The sequence below is a fragment of the Zonotrichia leucophrys genome, chromosome 3, assembly GCF_028769735.1.
Source record: "Zonotrichia leucophrys gambelii isolate GWCS_2022_RI chromosome 3, RI_Zleu_2.0, whole genome shotgun sequence".
Taxonomy (NCBI): Eukaryota; Metazoa; Chordata; class Aves; order Passeriformes; family Passerellidae; genus Zonotrichia; species Zonotrichia leucophrys.
In genome coordinates this window covers 10571714-10589319 of record NC_088172.1, presented here as the reverse complement: position 1 = coordinate 10589319, position 17606 = coordinate 10571714, and the positions used below count along the sequence as shown (strand labels likewise).

At 37.6% G+C, this 17606-nt stretch overlaps 1 protein-coding gene across 5 annotated transcripts in view; it reads right to left on the bottom strand.

Moving 5' to 3' along the window:
- COL19A1 (collagen type XIX alpha 1 chain) overlaps positions 1-17606 on the bottom strand; it is a 172947-nt gene that overhangs the window by 92520 nt on the left and 62821 nt on the right. For 4 of the 5 annotated variants that reach the window (XM_064707334.1, XM_064707337.1, XM_064707338.1 and 1 more), the window contains exon 11: positions 12953-12997. The exons of the other annotated variant lie outside the window; for it this stretch is intronic. In XM_064707334.1, coding sequence (XP_064563404.1) covers positions 12953-12997 — 45 coding nt within the window. The remainder of the gene's footprint in view (positions 1-12952; positions 12998-17606) is intronic. 5 annotated transcript variants of the gene reach the window in all.

Here is a 17606-nt window from a genome sequence, read left to right as displayed (position 1 = left end):
ACAATCACATATTTAGTTTGTTTTTCAATAATAAATGTCCCAACATAAATAATTAATGACCTAATCATGCTTAAGATGCTCACACTGGCTTTTCTTTCTGCCACATGAAATTTAGATTTTTTTATTTTGCAAACTTTCCTTTGCATGCTATCCTGCCACAGCTCATGCTGTCATGACCATTTCAATTTCTTTTTTCTTTTCCTTTAAACCTTTCAATGTCAGGGAGAAAAATTCTAATAAAATCAACAACCAAAACTCCACTCTTTATGGAAATTATTTGATCATCTATACCCAGACCTAACTTGAGAGAAAAATTCTTAATCCAATATTAAAGCTTTATTCATAGAAATAAGAAAAATAGTACAACCTAAAGCATGTGCTATCTGAAAGCAGAATTTCAATCTCCTAGATAATATGTATTCTTAACATTCACTTGAATATATTAATACTCTCTGCAGAAAGCATCATCAGTCAAGCAAAATGTGTTTACAAGGAAGAGTCACAAAGGTGACTTTTTCATGGTGATCTTCATTTTCAAACCCTACTTTGTACTTCTGTGCAAAAACTTTAGTGGGTGCAAACAGTAGTCTAACTCCCCAGAAAAACCCAGAATATATTTTAAAACTCAAAATCCATCATTCTGAATATTAATGAATATTCTATTCTTTACTCACTCCATCTGGCTGAGCTCTTCAATAAATTCTACACACAGAATACCATTCCAGTTTAAAAATTGGTGTACTGCATATAATTTATTGTGCTATACCTTTCCTCATAATCCAAAAGCAAAAGCCTTTCTAAACTATAAAGACTCCTGAATTCAGTCAGACAACTCATACACGTATCTTTCCATGCAGAGGCCATAAAGGGAACACTCATGGTCCAGTCTTCCTCTCCTTGTACAGTGTCTCTGGCTAATCTCATCTGCAAATATAAAGTCAACAATCATTTCTGTGAGTCATCAGTTACATCCAGACTTGACTACTCGCCAAGAGCACGTCTTAACTTTCCAGTGCCTCATATCTAATCTATGTTTGAATTGTTTTAAATATTTCTTTCAACATTTTTTACTTGAGGAAGCTTCCTCTTTTTGTCACTGTAAAAACCACTAATTTTAATAAGGTCAGCAAGAACTGGAATTATCTTGAAGTGGTTCTCTCAGATACAATCCACATCCAGACCACAGACAAAATGTTTTTCATCCCTTTACACAGCTTCCATTTTGATCCAGGCTATTTTCACAAATACTCCCTCATCCTGCTCTCACCTACCCATTAGGATTGTCATAGTTAAAACTCCAGTCATCATTTATCTTCTCCTTTGATGGTTCTCATCCACACACACTTAAATACCAGGACATCTAAGTGTAAAATTCAGTGCACAGTTTGGCATTGCAGGGCTTACACAAGGTCACACCGTTTATTTTCACACACTAACCACTCCCTTCAACTCAATTTTCTTCTAGTGTTATGAACACAATATCTGCACAATAGATGTAGCATCATTTTTTGTATTATCAATTTTTTAATTAGCCAGTCAGGTCTGGTTGTTCAGCAGGTATCCATCTTCTGTCTTAATTCTTACATTTTAGTTCTAATAACCCTTGTATTAAATAAATGGTCCACTCTGTCTTTGTACATTGCATAACACAGGGGAATCATAATACATGTCTCAGCTTGCACAAATCCCTGAGTTATTACAGAGTTTTGTTATTACATCGCTCAAGAACAAAACTGAATTTGGCTCTGTTTCCCCTCACTGATCTTCCCAGTAATTTTAAACTTAAGTATCTTGTGTATCTATCAATAGATTAAAACCTCGAAAGAAAAAACTGTCTCAATAATGAGCAGATTATTTTTCCATTTCTTAAGTAAATACTAGAAATGGATTTGACTTGCAGCTACAATTGTTTAAAATTCTATCTGCCTTTTAGTGGGGAGGTTTCTGTTTATAGCGGGTTGGTGTTAGTGTTGAATGAAGATTTTTCCGTAGGAGGAATAAACTAGTTTCTTTTCAGGGCTTGTCTCCTAAGGCAACCGAAAGCCAATCTGTTCTTGACATCAGTTGACAAATAGTATTGCTTTCACAGAACGTAGTATTTTTTAGACACACATGCTTTCATGGCTTTGGCAGGGGATTGCTATTGTTATTTATACTCCAAAAGATGTTCTGCAGATGGTTAAAGCCACATCAAGTGTTTGCACAAGCTGATGGACTGCTACGTCTTTCCTGCCAAAGGCTGCACCTCTAGCTTGATTTCTGTCACATGATAACCATAATAATGGCCTTTTCTGTAGCTGTGCCTATTAACCATGTTCATCAGGCCTACACACACAGCAGTATCAGTTTTCTCTATTCTCTTAGACTACGATAAGTAGTTTATTAATGTCATGGAAATCCATCCTTTGTATCCAGGAAACTGGTGTTTCAATAAAGCTCTCACAAACCCTGGTAGAGTTTAAAGATGTGGCATGTTCAGTCTCCTAATGGGTATTTATCTGAGGTGGAGACTTGATCTGTTCAAAATACACCCACCCTGCTCAGTCAGACTTCACTAAGGTCAGTTCAAAATGTAATTAGAAAAGTAGGAAATTTCTGCCTTTTGCACAAAACTTAGTAAATAGAGATTTAATAGAAGTTTTCTCCCCTTTTGAGAGGATCAAAATAAGCAGCTCCCACCTTCCTGGCAACTGTCCATACAATCAGCCCATACAGGTTCTATGGGTACCATCATAGAACAACTACATTTCTCTTCCAGCTGAACCACTGTGCATTGAAGGGTGGAAAACCAATGGGTTTAGAATAAATAGGTGGGACAATATTCTGCAGCTGAATGGGAGGAATTATCTTTAGAAAGGTCACCCTGGAAAATCTGAACTGTATCTACTGGCCAGCTACCAACAAGAGGAGTTTAACTTACTGCTAGCCTTCAATAGGTACATAAAATGCTACCAGGATAAAGCCTTTTTCTTTCTCTGTGCACAATATATACTGGCCTCAGCATATCAGAAAGATCAGTGATATGTTCCCTGTAGACATCTAAGACAATTCAAGTCTTCACCTGCTTTTCACCTACTGTCACAGAAACTCTCAGCAGGTGTTGCAAATTAGCTGCTCTTCTAATCCAGCTTATTTGGCTTCTCAAACTGAAATTTAACATCACACAAAGATGACAAATGTGCATACTGTAAAATGTAGCATCATAAAACTGCTGACTGGGTTAGCTACATTAGCACATCCTTCTGTACAATTTACCATTCTTGAACTTTTGTGCAGATCCTTTAGAACAGCCTTTATACCCTTGACTTCCATGCCGTGTTATGTCAGGTCTTCCTCAAAGTATTTTTTATTTATGTCCAGATGAGCATAGAGTGTAGCACAAAAGACATGATTTATGGAGAAAATGGCACAGAGTACTAGATGTTAACATTGTATTTTGTTGGAGTCATTCCAAACCTACACTGAAGTAGCTCTAGTCTGAATTCAAGAGCCATTAGAAATTGCAGCACCTTAGGCTTGCTCCCAAACTACATGTTTCAGAGTAGCTTCATCCAAAAAGAATCATACTGCTGTTCTCCAACCCCAAAAGTCATCCCTATAGGTCTGCAGCACCTTTTGGTCACTTAAATATGCCTATTCTTCTGAATCACATTGGTTGTTGAAGAATAGCCACATACTAGTCTGGAGAAACAGAATGTGCTGGGATATAAACCCAGTAAACAGAGGCACTTTCTTGGTCTAAACAGTTCCCTGACTTGTTTCTTTTACTAGGAATCACACAAACAGTTGCAATAGCAGTGCACGGGGACACTGAGGATAGCAAGAAGCAACTGGAAAGGAGGAGATTGGGAGGAAGACCACTTTTATCACTGACAGTATTACGTTAATAAACATCAACTACTGCTAAGTGGAGGGAAAAAAAGTGCTTTGGAACTTAAATATACTTTATGATGTATATTGCTGGCTTTTCAGTAGTAACATCCACATCTGTCTTTGCAGGTTGTAGAAAGATTCCCCTGCTCATATGCACACACTGAGTTCTATTTTTAGTATATTAATGAAAACAGTTCTGTCATCTCCTCTTCTACAGTGACCAATGTCTGTGAGCATTTTGTTGTTTCTTCTTTCATCACATTGTTCATGACTTCTAATCCTTTTCCTCATTGAAAACAACTCTCACTCAAAGTTGCAAAAGCTCACATACACAGCCCATTGACTTAAAATTGCTTAAGAAAAAGAGGATAGATTAAGATTATATAAAAGAAAGAAATTGTTTGCTGTCAGGGTAGTGAGGGACTGGAACAGACTGCCCAGAGAATTTGCCCAATCCCTGCAAGTGTCCAAGACCAGTTAGAATGGGGCTTGGAGCAACCTACAATCTATAGTGGAAGATGTTCTTGCCCATAGCACGAAGATTGGAACTAAATAAAATTTAAGGTTCCTTCCAAATCAAACCATTCCAAGATTCTGTGATTTCATCTACAAATTTTCATCCTTGCATTCATGCCTATTTTATAAATATTAAATAAAAGAATTTTTAAAGAGGTCTCAAAGTATGAGGCTAAACTATAGGAACTACAAGGCTCCATAAGCATGTATGCAATTTATGCTAAATGTTATTTTCACATATTGCAGCATCAACACTCTTTATTAAATTATCCTATTTTTCTTCCCATTAGATACTGTCAGTATCTAATGAGTAGACTGTCAGTACAGTCTTTTTCATAAAGAGTAATCTGCTGAAACAGTTCTCAGTTGCTAAATGTGCTAAATGTGCCCCATGTGTTACAGGTTAAAATTTTTACATTAATTTTAAATTAATTACCATTTATTAGCTACCAGTCAAAAAGCTTACAGGTTTGTTTCCAAACTAGAAAGTGCTTTCTCTAGGCATTACAGCTGTAGTAACATCCAGTCTTCCATCTCTGGATATGTCTTCACAGAAATCTCCAAAAGTGGCACAGAAGGTGCAGAATGTACTGGAAGCAGTACATTCAAAGGACTCAGCACTCTGCTCACACTGTTAAACCTCATATCTCAACAGAATTCCCCCTAAGGAAGCTGCAGTGCTTCTGATAGCCCAGACAGCTCATCAGAACAGGCACGGCTGTTTGTGCAGAGCACTGTGTGAGCTGTCTTGCCCAGAGATCCACATCTGGGCCTACCAAGCAAGAAGCTTCCTACACTGTGGGTGAAAGTGGGTGAAACTGGAATTTGGAGAGCTTTGTGGACCAAAGTAAAGTACAGAACCACAGAATATGCTGAGTTGGAATGGACCCACAGGGATTCTGTCAGGCTCAAGTCACTTTTGAAAAATTGTACTCAACATGTGCAAACCACCATTTTCAGAGCTCAAGATAAAGATACCTTTCTAATGCCAAAAGCCCTCCATACCTGTCAAATTTGGATGTTTCTAGTCCAAGGCAGAAAGAGGGTGAGAGTCCACACACACATTTATGTATTATAAAAATCAATATTCTGCTAATCTTGTTCTCAGCAAGACTTGGAATGTTTACACTCAAAACTGTTGCAGACATCTTTTATGAAAAATCCTTTCCTTAGGATTTTTCCTCCTGAGAAGCTGAGAGGCCTCAGGAACAAAATGTAAACATTGATTATCTGCTGCTGTGGAATGCAACAGGTGCATCTGTGATTGGTCCATATTGGTTGTTTCTAATTAATGCCCAATCACAGCCCAGCTGGCTCGGACAGAGAGTCCGAAAAACAAGCTTTTGTTATCATTCTTTCTTATTCTATTCTTAGCTAGCCTTCTGATGAAATCTTTTCTTCTATTATTTTAGTATAGTTTTAATGTAATATATATCATAAAATAATAAATCAAGCCTTCTGAAACAAGGAGTCAAATCCTCGTATCTTCCCTCAACCTGAGACCCCTCTGAACACCGTCACACAAAACAATTTTGAAGTACACAATAATCTAGTCAAAACACCAAATTATAAAGGATAAAACGGATGAGGATGAACTATGACAAACTCAATACAGTCATTATAAGATGAAATGACATGGCAAAAGGACATATGAAGTTCAGTGTAGCTATACATCAAATGATGAAGATTGTAAAATCCTTATATCCTCTATGTAGCCGTAACACCTGTGAATACAAACACAACTTACTAAATGGAGTGACTGTTAATGACCAGTTCAAAAGGATCAAGAATGAGATCTTGAGACCCCACTCAAAGCTAAAGAGAGCATAGAAAAGTTCCTGTGAGGAGACAAGAAGGCACAGAGGATAAACCAAAGAATTTCACTGTGATAGCACATAGACTGAAGTTCTTGTCTTTTCCACCTTTACACACTGGAGCAGAACTCAGTAATATCCAGAAGCAACTGGTAAGGATGATCCAACAGAGAACATATTTCGTAGTGGGAGACACTAATTGCTATTCTTCAATTTGAAAGAGACAGCTCAGGAATGTGTAACAGAAGCTTATTGATTCTCGATTGATACTGAAAAGGAGAACAGGAACCTTCTGAAAGAAGTAGGGGACACCAAATCAAATTAAGAGGAAGCAGGTTTCAAATAAACAAAAGGAAGTGTTTCTTCAAACACAAAGATAAACAGTGTACTCCTCACCACAGGACATTGCAGATGTTTAAAGTTTACATGAATCCAGGAGAAAATTGTTCTTTCTAGTGGGAGAAAAGTCCATTGAAAACTACTAAATTCACTGAAAACACATCTGCTGAGATGCAGTCTCAAATAATTGAAGGCTGGAAGAGTACTGTACTTGCTTACTTTGTCCTTACTCTTGTCCCCAGGGCACCACTTCAGGTTATCATTAGAACAGGATGCTGAGCCTGATGAACCTTTAATCTGACCAAAGAGGCATGTGTAAGTAAATTAAACAGTGATAGATCTTGGGACCTGGAACTTGGTCATCTATATCATTTAATTGATAGACCCCAGCTGTGAAGGTTTTTTGCAGACATTTCAATGAGTCCAATTAGCATTTCCTGATATAATTCCCAGGCAGAGTTCAAAAGCTAGGGACAATTTCCAACAGACACTTTTGATTAAGCCTGTTTCAAAGGGCAAGAGCATTAAACAACAGGAAGATGGCCAGGTCATGCTGAATACCACAGAGCTACTTGATAAGCCCTGGTGATGTTTAGCTTACTAGGATGCCAATGAGCCTGCATTTATTTCAGGGAGAGAAATAAAAGAAAGTGCAAAGAGGTAACTAAATTGTTACAAGATGAGAAAATCTTGTATACTGCTCTTTACAGCATTAGGAGACAAGTATGAAGAGTCTTTTTTCACATGTATATTCAGCTGGAAAAGCACTCAGTCTTACCTGCATGAAACAGGATTTCAAGGATTTCAAATATTCTTCTCCCTGCCGCAATAAAGCACCTGCACTGATGGTTAGCACAGGTAAGAGACAAATTTTAAGCACAATGGCACAAACTCCATTCACCTCCAAACAAACCAGGGAACAGGACCCTAAGTCTATAATGTAAATTGCACATTCTTCCATTACTCCAAGGACATTAAGACCGGGTAGTGCATGGTTACAACAAGATTTGCAGTTTATGGAATTTACTCTTCTAACCTTTTGCTCAGACTGAAGCATTTCTAGCAGAAACTACAGCTCATAAATGGAAGCCACTAATACACAGTGTTACTAACTGCTTACCTTAATCGTATGTTTTAGCATCTTTAATTATAGACTTTTGTCTTCCATCTATACAAAATAGCTTCTATTTTTCAAGTAAATTGGAAGCTTCCCCAGTACTTGAGCCGTCTGGTTTTACCACTGAAATTTATGTTACAGACATTAGATTAGTAGAAAAATAATGACTAGCTTCAAACCAGCATGTTAGACCTAGGAAAGGTGACTCTTTCTTCATTTCCTTATGCTTATTTGAGAAAAGGATATTGAAGACTGAAACAAAAGACTACACCTGGGGACACCCTGGAAGTTTATAGCCCTCTATGTTCTGGAAGGATAGAAGGTAGACAGAGGAGTATTTTATTAGGTGTGATAGAATGAAGTAGAAAATGTTGAACCTCCAGGAAATCTTCTTGACACTAAGATCTATTAGGAATTGTCTTCTAAAGGAAATAGATGAAGCCCTATTTCCTGGGATAATTCAAATTGTACTTCAGAAAATAGTAAATATATACAAAGAACATCCTGCGTTTAGAAGAAAATGGGCAGATGAAATTTTTTTCGACATTTAAGCTGGACAAGCCCCAGACTCCTCCTCTCTTCTCATATGTATACACAGGCTAAAGCACAATTAAGACATGCAATATGTAATGTAAAATGGGTGGAACTTTGGGAATAATAAATAACTATATTTATAGTTTTATTATCAAAGTTTCTCTTATTCAAATACATATAACTCTTCAATTAATATCACTTTACTGAAAAATATTAAACACAGAATTATAGTAAAATAATAACTTTACCAGAGATCAAGTGCTTACAAGTGCATATCACAGCACACAAACTGCAACATAGCTCCTGTCCAATGACATTCAGTTTTGAAATCCTCAAGTGTGAGAAAAAAGGGAATATGCTTAATGAAGGAAAAAATCTTCCAAGTCTTCTGAGATATCAGTGAGTCCTGTGATTTCATTATATAACAGCACATCTTGCCTCTCTGACTTAAAACACAAAGAGGGATTTTATACTAGCATTTTGAAATAGTTAAACAAGGCAAAGAATTTAGCCTTGCTCTCTGAAACGACTCCTAGCTCTGTGAAATGACCAGTATCTATTAGTGACAAACAAGTCATGTTTGCTCAGCTTAATCAACATGTAAATGTTTTGGCTTTTCTATCACCACTTTTGCAAATAAAATTCAGATCCGTTCCACATATACTGAATGCTAAATGCTATTGAAATCTATATGGAGTTCACATTTCATGTGTCCCAGAAAATTGAACTCTCAGGGTTCTAGCTCATTTACAGAAAGAATCTGTAAATATCTGTGAACTGTACTAATGAAAATACATCTTCTAACCAAAAATGTACACACGACAACAGAAAAAGTGGGGGACCTGGTTAAAGACTACTAACTGGAGTGACCAAAGGAAGCAATAACCAGGAGGAAAGAGAATTAATTACAGATTTAAAAATAGGAAAAAGGTATCTTACAGGTTATTTGTCTAATTTGGGTATTTAGGGTGGACATTAGACAAGTTCTTCACAGAAGGAGTGACTGGACATTGGAATGGGCTGTCTAGAAAGGTGGTGGAGTCACTGTCCTGGAAATGTTTTAAAAAAGACTGGATGTGGTACTTACTGCCATGGTCCAGTTAGTAAGGTAGCGTTGGGACATAGGTTGGACTCGATGGCCTCAAAGGACTTTTTCCCATCTAGCTAACAGGCACTGGGCCTGTTCCAACCCCCAAGTGATGCACATACTTCTAGTATCAAAATAAGTAATAATAAATAAGATTTCAGCCTGTGCAATTTCAAGATAGGTCTGAGATCCTGAAACCTGCAGAGGTTGAAATCCAGACCCAAACCTGTTAATCAGGCCAGATTGCTCAGGGCTTGCCTTGAAAACCTCAAGGAAAAGTTGCTGCTGCAAAACCACTTTGGGCAACTTGTTCCAGAGCTTTACAGTCCTATCACAGAAAACTATTAACTGGACATTAAAAACAAACAAGTATGTATGTTCAAAAAGAAATGGTCTTGCCATTCTCTGTGCTTATCAAATTAGAAATAAATGTAAGGGATACCTTGCATAATTTTGATGCTATTAACAGAAAATGACAAAGTCACTTAAGATAATCTCATCTCGTGTGTTTTCATGAAGCAAGTCTTTATTCCCTTTTGTGTTACCAGGATAAAAAGTGCATACCACTGGAAGAGGAAATTACTTCTGTAATAAACAACAGTGTTAAAATTAAAAAGCCTTTCCTAATGGCTACACAGCATCTTCCTTGCTGCATTTACAGCCCACTGCCCTGCATGCACTACAGACACACAGACCATTTCCTTCCTCCTTTGCAGCAATGTCATGTATTTGAAGGCTGTTCACATATTTTCAGTGGACTCTACACTAAGAGTAAATCATGCAGTCCTTCCTCAAAGGTTCTGTATTCCTGAGCACCAGTCATTCCCAGTGCTTGCCATCAAACTGAAGCCATATCAACACCAAATAGCACTTTTTAATAGGACTTTTTAATTAGTGTTGTGGACAATACTTCACTTTGGAACATCTAAGTCTTTCAGTTGCAATTTCATTTTTATTTTCAGGCTACATCTCTGATTTACCAAGAACATTCTGTATTTTAAAACTTTGTTCTAGTTAATATCAGTACCCTCTGATTCCTATCATCATGAAATGTAATAGTCATATTTTCTATCCCATACTGAAAAATTAAGATTCTAAGCAGTATTAGAAGGAGAACAGATCCGCATGATACAGTTTGCCTACTTGGCAGCAAGCCAATTAAAACTGCTCTCAGCATATACGTTTTCAGTCACACTATAAAAGGGTAAACCAATGTTTTTGTTGCAGTTATAAGACTATCACATAAGAGTGTTATTATCTATGTAACACAAAGAAAACAGAATACAAAGGAGAACTAAAATAAATTCATAGTGAGAGTATATTTCCCTTGGAGGGAAAACTTGCAACATAACACCTGCACTTCTTGAACCACTATTGGCTTTTGTAAGAGAGAACCAAGTTCAGCCATGACCAAAAGCAGAACAAGACTTTTGGACTCCTCAAGAAGAACCAAGTGTGGCAGAGAAACCCTTAAACAGCATAAAGAAATCTCCCTCAATAATTTGCATTATGGATGCTTCCCATAACTGTAATGTACAAATGATCATGCACTGTCACCTCAGTTGTCTCTGTCTCTCTGATGTCTCCAAGGCTTGCTCTGCCAAAGTAGAACCTAATACAAAAACCCAACTATTTTCATTTGATAAAACAAGGTATAAGGCTGGGTTCGTTTCAAGAATTCAATCCTAAGAAATTATGGGGTTACTAAACCAAAAGTAGAGAGAGGATGGTTCATTTCCATGTACCTCTGCAGGGAGTCTGGAATGGCAAATACCCCAGGCTGAGGTAGCTGTACCCCACCCTCGGTGATATACAAAATAGTGTGTGCAAAAATTTTGTTCCTTAATACGCAATACTAGGTAAAATTTTGGGTAATAGGAAAATTTTCCATTTCAGGCTTTGTCATCATGTTTGTTACACACAAAGTACTATAGCTATTTCATTTTGTGCTGCTATGTAAAAATGCAAACATGTTGAAAATTTTTTTTATACTGGAGTTTAGTAGCTGAAACTCTACGTTGTTATTCTTAAAAAATTATTTGAATTAAAGCTGAACTGAATAACAGCTGAAGACCTACTTCCCATAGCCTTAAAACACATGCTTCCCACACAAATATCATGTGTACCTTCTGATGAGATAGCCCAACTTATTTTTGAGTGATGACGGGTATACAAAGAACCTTCCACTCTTATATTTCCTTTAATTTGAAGGGCAGTTGAATGCTGCATTAATAAGAAATAACAGTAAACATAATAATAAACACTGGGAGTATTTTTAAATGGGACCTTTTAATTATCATCTGAGTTTATGAAACAGAAAGAAACAAAATGGTCTAAGCATACAGGTTTAGTTTCCACATAAGAAAAATGTAACTATCAGTGGTTGGGTCATTTTATCTCTGCTTTAAAATAAGGGAAATCAAGCAAAGAGAGTGGCAGCAACAGCTGGAACCATGTGCCCGTGCTCAAAAACAATTTATTCATAAAACTCGAGGAGAGCACAGCACAGCTGCAGAGCAATTATGGGGAGGGGAAAAAATGTAAAAAAAAATCCACAAACCCTTCAGAACTGATGAATGATGATGCTACCAAGGAAATAAGATCTGTCATTGGAGTCAGAAACACTCAAGCTTAACAAGTGGGTTTTTTCAGAGGCTGAATCCTCACATTATAAATGTTAGTTGCTATGGATGCTGGTTTTTACTTCTGATACTTCTTCCTTCTTGGCTACTGGGATACTACCTCTTAAAAAAAAAATCCACATTTTAAATCTGCTTCAATTCTGTTAATCCATAGGGTGCTTTCTTTAAAATATGAACACTGGAAAGCTGTCTGACACTTCTGAAGAGGTATGGTGGGTGAGTGAATATATCCATGTCCAAAGCAGCCTAATTCACAAATATATTACACTTCTTTAAATTCAGAAGCTGCCACCTACTCTCTATTTTCATCAGTCTGAATATTGCCAGAATAGCAGCTTCTGTCATTCTTCATCTTTATGATATATAAATTCAGCAGAAATGCTTTTCTGCACCCTTTTTAGACAGTGGGCTGAAGCACAGAGAAACTGCTTGTTTCAAGAAAAGATTCGTATTTCAGGTTGCCTAATCCAGACCAGACAAAACTAGTGAGAAACCAGCAACCAGGCATGAACATGGTTAAGAACTGAAATTACAACTACAAAGTATCACCACTGTTACTCTAATTCCTATTAGACAAGCTGGTGTCTGGCTCTTCCTTCCATTTGTACCTAACACACTTTTTTGCCTTTGATTGATGACCTAGGAAGACTTACCTGTCAGAGATAACACGAGAAGATTGGGTTGCATCATCTGATACCACCCAACGCTGGCATTCTATCAGCCAAGACAGCCTTCCACAAGGCCAGTTTAGCTCCCATTTTAGTACAGGCTATTGAACTATTTCCTGCCACTGCAGAGGTTCTGTTGGTTCCTCCAAAAACAACTTCTTAGAGAAAAAAAATATCTAAATGAAGCCCTGATGACACTCAGCAAATACATAAAGAACTTCTCATTCTTCAGCATTTACATGTCAAAAATGTAAGAATTTTATGAATTAAAGGGTTAAGGTAGACAGCCAGAACAAAGCTCTACTTGGTTGGCCATATATCATATTGTTAAACCAAGAAATTACATGGACAGAATAATTTACCTTTTCACCTTCTTCACCTTTACTACCTGGAAAGCCACGTTCACCCTGGAACACAAAAGGATAAAATACAAATCTCAAACAAATATTGTTCAAGTAATTGTATTCTTTAAAATAATTTTACTGCAGTGAAGTTTTATTATGAGACAAAAATGAAGTAATTTGGATCCTGATTGTCTCTCATTCAAAAAGGTGTGAAATGTCTACAAAAAAATTATATGGCTTTCCATAGTTTTGTCAGTTAATAGGAGACATTTCTTTTTCCATTAATCCGAAGGGATTTTCTCAGTTTTAAAAATTCTCAACTATTTATTGACTCTAGACCTGCTTATTAAAGTACTTCTATTTGTCTGCAGAACCAATTTTAATACATTAATTCCTATTTATAATAATTTATTCCTATTAATACCTTCATTTTAAATTTTAAATATAACTGGTCGACTGTGAAGGTCTCCTACCCAGATAAATTGAAAAAATATACAGATATGATTTATGAAAAGAAAACTAATTTCTTTCACTTTGAAAAGCGTATGAAATTACCCAAGTATTAAAAACAAACCAAAACAAAGAAAGAGAAAACACAGAAGGGGTGAGTTTTAAACTATTAACTCAACCTCAGGTTATTTTAGCAGATTGAATTCTTTGTTTGATGGTATTTCAATAAAAAGGCCTATTATAATGCTCTTTCCAGCTCTAATTTCCTAACTTTAAGCTCAGGAAAGGATCACAGTGTACAATGTTACTATGTTAACATCTTCATCAAATGCAATCTGCAGTCTGTCTATATTATACAAAAATAACACCGGCTCTAGGTTTTTATTAATGTATACTTGCATGTTTTGTGAGACATGCAGAAGACAGATGGGCAAAATCATACACAGACAGCACAAAAACGACCTAATTAAGAAAATGCAAACTTTTTCTTTCTCCCTCAAATCATCTAGCAGGAGATAGTTTGCATGTCATTTCCAGTCTCCAGAATTCAGTCTCATGGCCTCAGTACAACACACGTTATTTATACATCTGTAGACAAAAAGAGTGGAAAATATCCAAAGAGAAGCTTATGGTGTTTTTAAAATTCCTTTAAAAAAATTAGACAAAGCAATGTCTAAACATCTTTCACCCTTCAGAGAGTGTAATTTCCTTAAATAGAAGTTTAAGGTTTAAGTGAGGTTAACTAGAACAGCTGGCTATAACTTGCAAAATTTGTAGCAGCATTTTGTCAAATCTTTCAAGTAACGTATCATGTACTACACATCTGGGAATTGAATTCAAAGCTTTGGAGGTGTACAGACATATAAATTATCAAATAGTTCTGGACTTTTCATCACTTCCAGTGGCTGCCTTTTACTTTTTTCTTTTGGAGGGGATGGCTTATACAATCAACAGCTCAATTTTAGAAGCAAGCCTGAGAACAAGCATACAAAATGGTATCTAGTGAAATAAACTGCATGTCCTCACCTAAAAATGAGAGGCTAATTCCTGAAATAATTTACAAATGTATATGACTTCTGTTCAGTTCATCTAGCTTCCATTTTTTGTGAAAATTCGTGTCAGATATTCTTTTGAAGCCCCTTCCAACCTGTGTTATTCTATGATTCCCATTCTTCCCCAACTGCTGGACACACAACACAAATAACACTCTAAAAAATTTGTGGAAGTGTTTTCTTCATTTAGCTTTCCCATTTGTGTTTTTACTCAATCCCAAATTCATTATATGAGATAGAGTCAAAATTTCTCTAATTTTAGCTTGTATTCATTGCCTCTCATCCTTTCATTGCTCATCTCTGATAGGAGTTGACTCTCACTTTTCCACACCCACCCAGAATTTGCAGACAGTAATGAATCTGCACACCACCCACCAGCCCTCACTTTCCAAATCACCTCACCTTAAGGCTGAACAAGCCCAGCTCCCTCAGCCTCCCCCCTTACATCATGGGCTTCAAGCCCTGGTGATCTCGGTGAGCCTCTGCGGGACTCCCCCCAAGGAGCTGCTCCTTACCCTCTCCAGGGAGCTCCAGAGTGGATGCAGAGCTCCAGATGTGGCAGCACAAGCACTCACCAACCACTCTTCCTGGTCTGCCGGACATGCCCCTGCTAAGGCAGCCCAAGATGCCTTTGGCCTTGTGCAAACAAAGGGCGTCCAGCAGAACTCCCAACTCCCTTTCTGTGGAGCTGCTTTCTAGAGATTTGGCACCTGGCCTCTACTGTGGCATAAGGGTATTCCTTCTCAGAGGCAGGCCCACATGTTTTTCTATGCTTAACTTTAAGAGTTCTGTGATAGCTCATTTCTCAGTATTGTTCCTTCCCTACCTTCCAGCACACTGAGACTACTTCCCTGCATTTGATAACATCCACAAACTTTCTGAGAACCCCATCATGCACATTATTAATAAGGACATTAAGTAACATTCAATATTGCCTCATGGGGTATGACACTTGTTATTAGGGAGCAGTCAGACTGCATACCATCATTCCACCTTTGACCCCAATCTTCCACCCACTCTGCTATGCATTTATCCAGTCAGAACCCCACATTCTAGTGTAATTATGTGTCTGAAGACTAGGCCAAAAGCCTGGCTGGAATCAAGGAATACAACATCCACTGCTCTCCCCTAATCCACACTGACAGCCATTTTATCAGAGTAGACAATCAGGTTGGTCAGTGTGATTTATCCTTGGTAAATCCATGCTGGCTGTTCGCACTGACCTTCTAGTCCTTCCTCTGTTCAGACATGCCTTCCAGGATTTGCTACATCATTTTTCCAGGGACAGAGGTGAGGGTGACTGGCCTGCAGTTCAATGGATCCTTGAAGATGGACATGATATTTGCTTGTTTCCAGTCATCAATGACCTTCCCTAGTAATTATAATTTTTTGATAATGACAGAGGGCAACCCTGCAGTCACATCAGCCAGCTGCCCCAGCACCCCTGGATGCATAATGTTTGGCATTGTGTAAGCATCCCAGTGGTTTAAGTGCTCCTTAACACTTCTTCTGTGGCCAGAGGTTCATCATTACACTCTCTGCTAACACACTTAAGTAAACTGGGAGGCCCGAGGGCAAAACCTATTAGGGAAAAAAACAAGGTGAAGAATAATTGGGTAGTCTCAGCCTTTTCCACACCCGCCACCCATTAAGCAGCAGGTCAACTTTTTCTTCAGCTTTGTTTTTGCTATGGATGCAGTTAACAGAAGCCCTTAAAACTCTCTTACTAGTTTCAATTCCAGAGGAGTTTCTGGTTTCCTGGCTCCATCACCACATGCTCTGGCAGTGTCTCTATGTTCCTACTGGGTAGCTCACCCGTACTTCCACTGCTTACTTTCTTTTCTGTCTGAGGTCAGCCAGAAGCATCTTGTTCAGTCATGCTGGCCTTCTGCCATACTCACTCAACTCCCTGCATAACAACATGGAGTGCTCTTGGGGTTTTAGGAAGCTGTCCTTGAAGATTAACCAGCTGGACTCTGCAGATTTGCAGGACAGTGTCTATCATTCCTTGGCTTCCTCTTTGCCAGACTCAGAAAATTTTTCTCCTTGATACTTTCCTCAGATGTCATGTTTTCTAGGCCCCTGAACATAAACTAATTCCCTGCTGGACCCTCTCTGGTTTCTCCACATCTCTTATGGAAGTGAGGGTGGGGGACTCCCCCAAAAATTACACAGCATACCAGGTGCAGCACCACCAAGCAAAGAAGTGAAAATATCTCCCCCTGATCTACTAGGTGCAATTTTAATTATATAATCCAATATAGGGACTATATAAGTAGGGGAACACTGTCAGCTCATAATTCAGTCTCACATCTACATCCCCATAATTTTCAGCAATGTTGCTGTTCAACAAGTCAGTTCTTGCCTGTACCAATGTTAGTGATCAACAATGCCTTATTGTTTCAGAAAGAGCCCAGATTTTTCTGCACGTATTTTAATTAAAAAAAAAAATCCAAATTAGAGAAAATAAGAAATATAGACAGCAAAATGTAGGTAAAGAAGTTTAGGAAATTTCCACTTGACAGTATAAAAAATATAACAGTATTAGCCACTAGTAACTTGATTCAAAGAATACAAATAAAAAAAGTGAAATTTAAGAAGTACCACATGTATGGCTGACTTAATATGAGAATCTGGCCGCACAAAGGAGAATTTAAGTTAAGCAAAACATTTTACACAGATCTTTCATGGACAATCATTGATTGCTTGTCCTGATATCACTGAAGGATTGCTGATCTCATTTTCAGTGTTTTAAATATGCCTGCAGTACAAGCCTGTGGGATCCTGGCTTTGACTGTAGAAATGGATAGACTGTGGTAATCTTGTTGCTGAACAAAATGCTGGCTACCTCATCTGCAGAAAATAAGTTCCTTCCTTCCTTCCTTCCTTCCCCTTGTGCTATATTACAGGAAGTGTCTGCCCTAAAGATACACAAATTGCATCAAGGTCATGTTGCAGAACATTTTCTCAAAATTTTAATAACCACAAAATAATGAGGATTTTTTTTGTGTGGTCTCTTAACTTGTTGAAGCAGCAGAACTATTTCCCCTACAATTTTCTAAAAGGAATTAGCTGGACAGCCATTAAGATTTAATTCCAAATATTTGCAATTAAAAGCACCTGAAACCAACAAAAAATCCGACCATGAAAAGAGGCAATTTTAACAAGTA